This window comes from Equus quagga, unplaced genomic scaffold (genome assembly GCF_021613505.1).
Source record: "Equus quagga isolate Etosha38 unplaced genomic scaffold, UCLA_HA_Equagga_1.0 220_RagTag, whole genome shotgun sequence".
Lineage (NCBI taxonomy): Eukaryota > Metazoa > Chordata > Mammalia > Perissodactyla > Equidae > Equus > Equus quagga.
The window spans coordinates 225,422-237,835 of NW_025799647.1; the positions used below are offsets into that span (position 1 = coordinate 225,422).

At 44.6% G+C, this 12,414-nt stretch overlaps 1 protein-coding gene across 7 annotated transcripts in view; it reads left to right on the forward strand.

Moving 5' to 3' along the window:
* LOC124233727 (sodium/calcium exchanger 3) overlaps positions 1–12,414 on the forward strand; it is a 138,934-nt gene that overhangs the window by 12,612 nt on the left and 113,908 nt on the right. For all 7 annotated transcript variants that reach the window (XM_046650859.1, XM_046650858.1, XM_046650862.1 and 4 more), the window contains exon 2: positions 6,262–8,107. In XM_046650859.1, coding sequence (XP_046506815.1) covers positions 6,324–8,107 — 1,784 coding nt within the window. In that variant the 5' untranslated portion in view covers positions 6,262–6,323. The remainder of the gene's footprint in view (positions 1–6,261; positions 8,108–12,414) is intronic.

Sequence of the window (12,414 nt, forward strand, 5' to 3'; positions counted from 1 at the left end):
GATAAGGTTGAGGATGTGGTGTGGCTTGTTCATGACTGTGCTCCCAATCACTAGCACAGTGCTTGGCCCAAAACGGGTATTCAAAGAGCAGTTCTTCAAAAAGTGGACTTGATCCAAGGTGCTTTTGGTAAATCCAGAAGGTAGGCTCTCCTTGACTTCTTCCTGGGCCTCCTTTTCCTACCACCTTCCCTTAGCTTACTCTGGTATCCTCTGAGGTCAACTTGGGAGCCTAGATTCCCTGCTAGGCTCTCAAACTGCTCTGGGCCAACCTAACTTAAATGTGTCCCTTTGCTTCTTTGCCTTTCGAGAGACAGAACTGCCTGTAATCAAGGCATCTTTGTCTCTCATAGACTATGGAGATCATCCAACCCAACGTGAATTTTCTAGATGGGGAAGCTAGTGCCCTGAAAGGTTCAACTGACTCTTCAAAATCTCACAGCTCACTGAGGTACAGCTGGGAAGAAAGTTCTTGCCTCTTGCTTTCAAATTTGGGGCTCTTGCCCTGATCCAGGCTGCCTTGGAGTACACAGAGCCTCCAAGCTTGTGGTGAAGGCTACACATCCAGAAACACTTACCTTGCCCTCCCTGGGCCCTTGTTCAGGAGTCCCCAAACCCAGGGTACACCCCAAGCACAGTGGTTAACACCGTGTGCTCTGGAGTCATGCTGCCAGAACTCAAATGCTTATTTTTCTTTTTACTAAATGTGATCTTTATGAGCTGAAATTTGCTTATCTGTAAAATGGGCACAATGATAATAGTACCTCCTTTACTATGAAGATTCAAAAAGATAATACTGCATGGAAAATAGCATCGTTATGTTTTCCCCCTTGGATCCAGTTCCAGTTGTGACAATCAAACTACCTAAGCAGCGGAGGGCACATCTTTCCTACTCTTGAGAATGCGGGGAATTGAGTTCCTGTGTTCTGGGGGAGCATTGCCACAGAGAGGACTCTGCCCTGGCTCTCACCCCCTGCAGGCAGAGGAAGCACAGGAGACGGTGCAGTGTTCTTGGACTCGGGCGACGTGTCGGATCCAGTGCAGCCTGGCTGCACCTGAAACTTTAATGTAAATTGGCTGTGATGCCTGTGCAGGGGCCCAGATTTAGAAGCAGAGCAGGACGACTCTACTCAGCCTGGTGACAGGCCTGGAGCAGTGTTCCCATTGGAGAAAGTAGAGTGCGTAGCAGGAGGGAGAATTTGCTCAGTCTGGCCTGGTGGCACTGTTTTATTAATGATCTGGAAGAGCAGAGGAACAGTAACTTTAATTAAATTTGCCAGTGATATTAAAAGATGTCAGGAGCTACTGCTGAGGACACAGACACCTTGCAGATGGCCCTGGGGGCGTTAGGAAAATAATCCAGGAAAGAAATGAGAGGCTGTGGGCTAAGCCAGGGCATCAGTTCAGCTGAGGAAGAGGAATGGGACAGAGGGTCATCATATGCAGAATATACCCTAGGCCCACCTCTTTGTCTGTGGCTCTTCTGTTTCTAGTAGATTTCTAACTGATCGTCCTGCTCTCGTCTTGTCGGTCTTACAGCCGTCCTAAACCTTTTAGCCAAATTGGTTTCTCTGAAATACAAATCAGACCGTGTCATTCTCCTGTTTGAAATCCTATCATTGGCTTTTCACTGCCCTTAGGATAAAATCCCGTCTTCTCAGCCTGGCATGTAAGACTTGCTGTGCATTGAGTCCTCCCTATGTGTCCAGGCTTCTGGACATTCGTCTTCTGCCCCTCCTGCCTCACACTGATCTCCTTGTAATCCCATGCACACTGAGGGCTTTTCCATGTCTCCGTGTCTTTGCTGGGGCTGTTCTCTTTGACTTGAATGCCCTTCCCACTTTCTTTTCTTTTTTTTTTTTTTTTTTTGACTAAAGCTCACTCATGCTTAAAGACTCATTTCAGGGATCACCTCCTTTAGAATGCCTTCCTGAATCCCCAAGCTGGCTCATTGCCTTCCTCGTGTTCCCACAACCTTCTGCCCTCACCTTCACTTATTATAGTAAAAGTTCCTATATGTGCAGCTGTTCACCTCTGCTAGATTGTACTTCTAGGGCAAACCCTGTGTTTTATTTTTCATTTTGCCCACCAGCATCTAGCACCAGGCCTGGCAACTCACAGGCTTTTGCTAATGTTTTTCAAACTGGACTGATGGGAAGGAGCATCTTTGAGAGGAGACTGCATCAGGCAGGACTCCCTCAGTAAGCCTGGGGACTAGGCAACTCTACCAAATGGCTAGTCTCTCCTGTGACGGTGTGTGGGGCAGTCATATTGCTTCTAAATCCACAGGAGACTGGAAGCTGACTGAGGGGCATGGGTGTTCTACCACAAAGTGGGACGTCTTAGTAAAACAGAGTGGTTAAAACCATAAATTTTTTGTCTTCTTTGTGAATTCCGGCTCTGCTACTTCCTTGCTTTATACTTGGAGTGAATGACTTTAACTAAGACTCAGTTTCCCAAAATGTAAAATAGGGATAAAAATAGTACTAATCTCATGGGGTTGTTATGAAGATTAAATGTGGAAGTACTTAACATTATGCACACAGCAAGCACTTATAACTGTTAATTACTATTATTGATATCTTTATTATTTGGGGTGGTTCTGAGGGTCTCGGGCTGAGTCATGTTCCTCAGTATGCTTTAGGACTGATTAAGAGTCTTCTAGAATCACGTAAGATCATTTGGATCTCTAAGGAGCTGGAGTGGATCCCCAGGAGGTTGAACTCTGTCTCAGTTGGTGTCTAGGACTGGGGCAATGGCACAAAAAATGACCACTAGCTTGGTCACCAGAGGTGTCCCCAGTCTCTAACATCTCAGGCAGAAACCATTTCCTGGCAGGGCTGGAAAGAACAACTGGGACTTCCCACTTCATTCTCCACCTTCAATTCCAAAAACTTGGTGCAGGCCTTTACTAGCCACCTTCTTGCCTTATTTTCTTTCATCTTTTCTTCAGTTCATTTGTTTTCTAAGGGAACAGTCTTTCTAAACTGGCCTCTGATTCTGACCATGTGGTAGCAGATTCCCCATAAAAACATGTTGCCACAAGTGTTGGCGAGACTGAGGAGAACAAAGACCATGATCCTCCTTGATTCTCCTGGTGGGTAAAATAAGTAGGAGTCCTTGTCCCCCATTAATCAGGATAACTCTGCTACCGCAATATTCCATGTTCTTTGACTGCACAAGGCCAGCTCTCTTCCCTAACCTGTGGATAGCTCACCCCTTTGGGGTTGGCTAGCCCACACAGCTGACACCTCTTGTCACCATGTTGGCTCTTGATCAAAGAGCTGCTCCAGCTGTGCCCACATTCTGTCTCCTCCTGCATGAGGCTTATCAGAATCCACAACGTGTCGAGTTTTCAGAGGTCAAGGCAAAATGCCAAGATCCTTCTCTGTCTGCATTTCTCCAGGGTGGGTGAGTGCCAAACCTGTGAATGGGGTCACTGTGTACATCACAGACTATGAGAGCTTTTCCAGCCTTTGCGTATAGATGCTGGACATCTGCACCACCCTGCTCTTCCACAGTCAACCCTGTAACCGTTTCTCTTCCGAGGGAGGCCAAAGCCCCAAGCACTTGCTGTGATGACCCCCAGCAGTTGGATGAAAAAGGAGTGTGGACCTCAGCACTTGGCTGCCATTCTGGGGAATATGAAACCAAGTTAATCCACAGAACCCTTTGGGAGGAAGGTCTTCATGATTACAGTACACACCAGGGCATAACGTGTCCCAAAGGGAATTTCTCTTTGAGTACAAGCCTTGGGAATTTAAAGAGGTCCTACATAGCCTCTAAAAATCTAATCAGGATTTGTCTATGAGATCTATGTATTTTTTTTCCCAAAACAAAAGTCTATAATTCAGATCATAATATGGCTTTAAAGAAGGCCGATGTCTGAGTGTATTAGTCTGCTCAGGCTGCCGTAACAAAACACCAGAGACTGAGTGGCTTAAACAATAGAAATTTATTTCTCACAGTTCTGGAGGCTGGGATGTCTAAGATCAAGGTGCTGGCCAATTTGGTTTCCAGTGAGAGCTCTCTTCCTAGCTTGCAGATGGCTGTTTTTCTGCTGTGTCCTCACAGGTGGAGAGAGATCTCTCTTTCTCTTCCTCTTCTTATGAGGCCACCGATCCTATCAGATTAGGACACTACCCTTATGACTTCATTAAACCTTAATTACCTCCTAAGAGCCCTATCTCCCCATACAGTCACACTGGGGCTTCGAGCTTCAACAGCTTCAACATAAGAATTTTGGGGGCACGCAGTTCAGTCCATAGCACTGAGGAAGCTTCCTTATTCCAAAAACATACATTTAATGAGCACCTACTAACTGACTACTTAGGACGCCATGATAAACAGAATAGACATAGTCTGTGCCTGTATGTCATTCATAGTTTAATGGGTGGGTTAGACATTAATCATATAATCTTATAAATACACATGTAATTTCAAAGTTTTATAAATGCCATGAAGGAAAAGTAAAGAGTCTGTTAAGAGAACATAACAAAGGGAGTGGACCATTTTTAGGGGTGAGGGAAAGTTTTTCTGAGAAAGTGATACTTAAGCTGAGATCTAAAGCCTTGTTAACAGTGGGGATACAAAGAAGAAACAGGCATTTCAGGCATGCATGGATGATGTCATGTGCAAAGCTCCAGAGGTGGAAAATGACCTGGGGTCATCCAGGACCTGATATGAAGACCATTGTTGCTGAAATGTAGTAAGAGAGAGAGTGGTAGGAGATGAAGGGGGAAGAGGAGGATGAAGGCGAGGCTTTGTAGGTCATAGTAAGCATTCTCATCTTTATATTAAGAGCTTCAACTAGGGAAGTGATAGCGTAGGTTTGGGTTTTTAAAAAAAGATGACTGTGTCTCTGTGAGGAAATAGAAAAGAGAACAGCAAGAGTTGAAGGGGCAAGTTTAGTTAGGAGGTTACTGCAGTAGATTCATCAGGTGTGGAGTCGTGGTGGCTTGGGCTATGATGGTGGTGGTAGAGACGGAGGGAGAGTTGATAGGATTTAGGGCTGGCTTAGATAAGGAACAGGAGGGAGAGGAAGGCTGGCAGACTAACACCCATTTTCTAACTTGAGGAACTGTGTAGATGGAGTGCTGTTTTCTGAGATGGGAAATAGTGGAGAAGGAAGAACAGATATGGAGGACCAGGACTTTAAATCCTGTAACGCTTGTACGGATGCAAATCAGCATTCCTCTGTTACTAAAAGCACCTCACATGGTTGTAGCAGAGGTGGAAAAAATGGGCAAGTAGCTTTTTTTTCCCCAGCTATTGCTTGGTTATTTACATTTTCATTTCATCTGAATGAGGCAATGAATAGAAAGATGAGTCTGTTAATTACAGTTGAGTTTCTTCCTATTCTTCTGAATTTGTGCTCACCTTTTAGTGGTTTGAGGCTAGCAGATGAGGCTGCATTTCACCCCCAAATCTTGTCTACAGTTTAAAAAAAATTCTGAGAACAACTTGCATGGTTATTAATAGTGATTTCTACCACTTGGCCCTTTCAGTGTTTGGGTTTGAAATTTGAGCAGCTGACGATCTTCATCTTCCTGTAACTGGATGCCTAAACTGTTTCATAAGCATGTTTTGCTGCAGCGCTAAGGGCTGCCATGGACTGGGTCTTGGGCACAGCTTACAGAGCCTCAGTTTAGCCACCCTGCAGGTAGCATTCACTAAAGAATCAACTCTCATGACTTCCCAAGCAATCTCAAAATTACAGCTTGCCTTCAGTGTTGCATTTTGGGAAGGAATTTTTCCTAAGCGGGCTCAATTGCACACGAAGCAAGGTGTTCTATTTTGGGGGATTAGCCCATGATAAAAGTTCAATTCAGTATGCACTCTTGCAAACCTGTGTTATGCAAGATTCTTGAGTATGATGACAGTGGGGTAAAGAAGGCTGAAAACCCTAGGAACAGTATAAGTAGTGATGAAGATTCATGTCATACTTGGCCTATGTTAAGTTGATTCTTGAGAACTCTCACAGATAGTGGGATTAGGAGACAGGACTAGAAGGGTATCACTTATGTTTCCATTACCAATATTCCCAGCTATTTTAAGCTATGTTTCAACTCAGTCTCCACCAGATGGTCCTGAGGACAGCTATTCATGCCTCCCATTGACATCTATTTTTCCAAGTGAGAGACCGCCCCATATGTTAGTATAATATGTCACTCGAGGTGAAACATCAGTTTGTATTGGTGGGAACCTGCCATTTGCTGTCCCCGTTTTCCTCATGCCTTTTCCTTCCTCTCTGGTCTTTTCTAGGTCTCTGGCCTGTCAGGAGGACCATTGGTGCTGCAGTGGAAGCCGGGGGCTAAGTCTCGTGCATGGCGTGGTTAAGGTTACAGCCTCTCACCTCTGCCTTCCTCCATTTTGGGCTGATTACTTTTGTGCTCTTCTTGAATGGTCTTCGGGCAGAGGCTGGTGGCTCAGGGGATGTGCCCAGCACAGGGCAGAACAATGAGTCCTGTTCAGGGTCATCGGACTGCAAAGAGGGTGTCATCCTACCAATCTGGTACCCAGAGAACCCTTCCCTTGGGGACAAGATTGCCAGGGTCATTGTCTACTTTGTGGCCCTGATATACATGTTCCTTGGGGTGTCCATCATTGCTGACCGCTTCATGGCATCTATTGAAGTCATCACTTCTCAAGAGAGAGAGGTGACTATCAAAAAACCCAATGGAGAGACCAGCACAACCACGATTCGGGTTTGGAACGAAACTGTCTCCAACCTGACCCTTATGGCCCTGGGTTCCTCTGCTCCTGAGATCCTCCTCTCTTTAATTGAGGTGTGTGGTCATGGGTTCATTGCTGGTGATCTGGGACCTTCCACCATTGTAGGTAGTGCAGCCTTCAACATGTTCATCATCATTGGCATCTGCGTCTATGTGATCCCCGATGGAGAGACTCGCAAGATCAAGCACCTACGAGTCTTCTTTGTCACTGCTGCTTGGAGCATCTTTGCCTACATCTGGCTCTATATGATCCTGGCAGTCTTCTCTCCTGGTGTGGTCCAGGTTTGGGAAGGCCTCCTCACTCTCTTCTTCTTTCCAGTGTGTGTCCTTCTGGCCTGGGTGGCAGATAAGCGACTGCTCTTCTACAAATACATGCACAAAAAGTACCGCACAGATAAACACCGAGGAATTATCATAGAGACAGAGGGTGACCACCCCAAGGGCATCGAGATGGATGGTAAAATGATGAATTCCCATTTCCTGGATGGGAACCTGGTGCCCATGGAAGGGAAGGAGGTGGATGAGTCCCGCAGGGAGATGATCCGGATTCTAAAGGATCTGAAGCAAAAATACCCAGAAAAGGACTTAGATCAGCTGGTAGAGATGGCCAATTACTATGCTCTTTCCCATCAACAGAAGAGCCGTGCCTTCTACCGGATCCAAGCCACCCGTATGATGACTGGCGCAGGCAACATCCTCAAGAAACATGCAGCAGAACAAGCCAAAAAGGCCTCCAGCATGAGCGAGGTGCACACCGATGAGCCTGAGGACTTTGTTTCCAAGGTCTTCTTTGATCCGTGCTCTTATCAGTGCCTGGAGAACTGTGGGGCTGTACTCCTGACAGTGGTGAGGAAAGGGGGGGACACGTCCAAGACCATGTATGTGGACTACAAAACAGAGGATGGTTCTGCCAATGCTGGGGCTGACTATGAGTTCACGGAGGGCACTGTGGTTCTGAAGCCAGGAGAGACCCAGAAGGAGTTCTCTGTGGGCATCATTGATGATGACATTTTTGAAGAGGATGAACACTTCTTTGTGAGGTTGAGCAATGTCCGCATAGAGGAGGAGCAGCCTGAGGAGGGGATGCCTCCAGCAGTACTCAATAGTCTTCCCTTGCCTCGGGCTGTCCTGGTGTCCCCTTGTGTGGCCACAGTCACTATCTTGGATGATGACCATGCAGGCATCTTCACTTTTGAATGTGACACTATTCATGTCAGTGAGAGCATTGGTGTCATGGAGGTCAAGGTTCTGCGGACATCAGGTGCCCGGGGCACAGTCATCGTCCCCTTTAGGACAGTAGAAGGGACAGCCAAGGGTGGTGGTGAGGATTTTGAAGACACATATGGGGACTTGGAGTTCAAGAATGATGAAACTGTGTAAGTAACCTTTCCACAGTCTATCCCCTCCATCCCTTCTATCCTTCGGTACCACTCTTTAAAACTTTTCCTTATGTTTGTGTTAATGTTAAACTTTGGTTCCATCACAGGTATGCAGGATCAGCAGACACTACTGGCAGATTCTGCTTCCAAACTCTCCTTCAATTTTCTCACTTTAAATTGTTTCTGGGCAAGGAATCCTGTGGCAGGATCTCAGGACCTAGAACATTTTGTCCACTGAGACTCAAAATGATGGCTGGTGGAGGTGCAGGGTGACAGAAGTTTTGATATGAGATTTTGGAGAATTCTTGTGACTAAGCAAGAGCTTGGAGACTGCTTGAGTCACTCCTCCCTCCTCTCCTCATGCCCTGGGCTTATATGAGCTTTGAAGCCAATCCTTTCCATTCTGAGAGAGTGATAACCCAATCAGGACATCCTCGAGAAAGCAGGTGGCATTGGCTTTTGTTCCCAGTACCATATTGCAGTTGTATTGTATAACCAGATTTCAGGCACCTCTTTTTCAATTTGGAAATTGAAAAATTGATTGAAACTTGGCACTCTCTTTAAATGCCCATAGGCTATTTTATGGTTCAAGGCTTGCCCAGTTAAGGTGAGATATGTGACTATGGCTTGGGTACTGGAAGTATCTTGGAGAAGCAGAGCTCCCAGAGCAGCAGCCACCTCTCTTTAGTCACAGGTCTAATCTCCAAAATCTGGCTAAGCAGGGAAGGAGAAGCCTCTTAGGAATTGTGGGAGGAAATACATCTTCTGTATGGTCATCTCTTTTCACAGTCCAGAATTTTCCTGAAATACTTCTCAGGTCGCTGCCTCATTTAGTCCTTTAGACACTGTGGGTATTGCCTTTCTATTACCTTTATCATTCTAGGGACTCTCCCCATTGAGTCTTCTTGTACTGGATGTTCTGTCCTTTTCTCAGATGGATAGCTTTGGAGAAGAAAGCAGAAGGACTTTCCCTAGGATTTGCAGCTTATGAGAGGGCAGACTGTCCAGGGTGGCCAAGAAGGATGGGAATGAGAAAGGGGAGCCTTGTCTCTGAATTCCTGCTCATGTCCACAAGCAATAAGCAGTAGCAGGAGAAGGTGTGGAGAGCAACAGGGGTGTATAGGAATGGGGGTGGGGTGTCAAACTACTCCCAGGAACATGCTCAAAACACTTGCAGTGGGAAATGAAAACATACAACTTCTAGAAGAGTGAAGGAAGGAACTCATGGAAAAGGGGGTCCATAGAACTGAGGGAGAGTTGTGACAAGTGCTTCTTCCAAGATTAGCCATGGACAGAGCTCAAAAGGGGTTGGGTTCTGTTGACAACAGAGCTTAGTGAGTCATACACGGGACTCTGCTCTTGTCCTTCCTCAATCCCTTCCTAATAATGTGACTTTGGGCAAGTCATTTAGTCTTAGCTCAAGAACTAAACTGCCTCATTGGTAAAGTGGGAATAACAATATTTTCCTTGCCTAGAGGCAAGGTTGGATCTTTTTGCAGTTCCTCCAAGCTCTAGGATTTTCTGAATGATAGACATAGGCCCTCAATGTAGGTCATATTTGCACTAGCCAAAGATGGAACAGAGGATATTGTCTCCTGAAGTGTAATAGCCATTGACAAATTGATTTATTGGAGCTGTTTAGTCATTTTTCTGGGAAGGATAACCATTTGTTAGCATAAGTAAAAACCTGTGCCTTCCAGAGAATACTATCCATTTATATGTGCTCTGGGGAGAGTATCTGTACATATCAATGAAGGACAGGCCCTTACTGGGAAGACAAACTCTGTGAAATTTCACGTATGTTTGTTCTCGTGTTGGTTATTGTCAGGCATTAAATGGCATGCTAGTTTTTGCTTACCATGAAGATTTCTAGCCTAAACTCATAAAATGTTGGAGCCAGAAATGACCTTAGGATATCTGCTAGAGTAGCATTTCTCAAATTTTAATGTGCTATGACATAACATTAATTTGACAGACTCATGGTTCCTCTGATTCAGTACCTGTCTCTCAGAGGCACTGAAGGGTAGTCTTTGAGAAATTAGAGGCTTTCGTCCCAATTTCTTCGTCCCATTAATAATCAGTTGTGCACCTAGGATCTCTGAATTTGACTAAACCTTTCTCAAACCCATTTGCATTTTCAACTTGTATATTATCTTGGTGTAAATGAGCCTCCTGAATTATCACTTGTGGGTGATATTGGTTCTAAACGTATATCAACTTCCACAAGTTTGAGATTCTGGTCCAGGTATTCTAGGGTTTGCTGAACACGTATATATTTCCATCTATTCTTTTGCATTATTTTTTAGATTTCAGTGGACTTTAGACTACCCTTTTGTTCTTCTTCATCGGAGAAGAATGAGTCCAAAACCTGCTAGTCTCTCCTCGCATCCCAGCCCTACACTTGCTATTTTAATTGTGATTTCACCCCTGGAAGCAGTATGATGTAGCAGGGCTCTAAGTACTCTGGGTTAGGATTCTGGCTCGACTACTGATTTAACCATGTAGTTTGGGGAAATTTTATTGACTTAAGAGATTACTTCCTCATTGGTAAAATGGGGATAATAATATCTCTCTTGCAGGGCTATTATGATGATTCAAGATGTTGTGCACAATGTTCTTTGTACATGGTATGTGCTTAGTAAATGAGGCCATTAATAGGACTATCGAAGAATTAACAATATTCTTCCGAAGACATGGTTGAGGTGACCAGGTTACTGGAATTTCTATGGGACCCTAATTAATAAGGTTTTATTAATTTATTAATAACCAGCACGTTTTTTGCTTACCATGAAGACTTCTAGCCTAAACTCATAAAATATTGGAGAGAGAAATGACTTTAGGCTGTCTTCTAGAGTAGTGTGTCTCGAATTTTAGTGTGCTATAAACCATCCAGGGATTTTGATAAAATACAAATTATGATTCAGAAGGTCTAGAGTCGGGCTTGAGATTCTGCATTTTGAATAAGCTCCTGGTCCCAGGATCAGGTCCAACTTCAGGACCTGGTCCCAACCTAGAGTTGAAAGGCTCTCAAGCTCTTGACAAACCATGAGACCTGGGAAGGAAAGTGGCTTTTCAAATGACTTGCTTAAGTGAATCATGAATGCTGGCTTTCCAGTTCCAAATTTCAACTCCAACTTAGCTAGAACCCAGCTCTTACCCTAAGACCCTGCTAATTACCATACTAATCTGGAAACTGAAATCGAAACCTTGTGTGATGCCTAGAACAGTTCTGCTTTCTAATCCTTCTCTCTGAGTAGCTTCATTTACCTACCAAGCCTGGTGTGTTGTAAATTCTGCTCTCACCGTATTCCTGTAAATCAAATCAGGTTGAAGCCAGGCCTATGCTCTATCAATAATATTGGGTCCTTGAATTCGCTCTTTTGGATTTACGCTTGACTTCTTCAAAGGTGTGCTTAGCACCAAGGTAGTATAGAAAAGCATGAACTTCGGAGTCTGACAGACAGATGTGAATCCATCACTCACCAGCTGTGTAACTTTGAACAAAGTCACTTCTCCTGAGTCCCAGATGTTTTCTTAGAATGATAGGAATAATGATATCTATCCTGCAGGGATGTGATAAGTACTACATACAAATATGAAGCAAATGCACCTTTAACACAGTGCCTGCTCATAGAAGATGGTCAGTCATTCAACAAACATTTATTAAGTACCTGCTACCTACTAGGTACGTTACTAGGTACTGGAGATAAAGAAATGAGTGAGACAAGCTGTCATTTTAGCTCTCAAGGATCTTATTCTCCAGAGGAAAGAATACAACATATGCAGACAAATCAAAACACATGGGAGAAGTGGTATGGCTGAGATAAGTTCAATAAAAGAGGTTTGAAAGCTCTTTGCTGTGTCTGTGATGCCACTAAAGTTTTTTAAGTAACCTTTGGTAAGGATGTAGTAGTGAAGTAGATGAAGTGGGTGGGGGTAGGTACATGATTACTTTAAACCCACGTTACGATAAACTCTTTTGACGTTCGAGAGGGATGCTATTGACATCTTCATGCTCTAGGAGAATCCTATGCTTTGTGACTACCACTTACAGGACACGATGAGAATTATGGCCTTTGAGCCTGCTGCAGATGTTAAGAAAACCTCACAGAGATATGGGTGCTGCCAGCATGGTAATGTCAGTCACTAAACTCGTGACTGGCTCCTGTAACCCAGGCTCATGACACATCTCTGCAAAATAGCAGATTATTGCAGCCCATGGACCTTTGGGGTCTCTGGGAAGAGAAAGCTGCAGATGTCAAATATGCAGATGCCAAGATCTACTGTCATTAAATAGCAAAGGC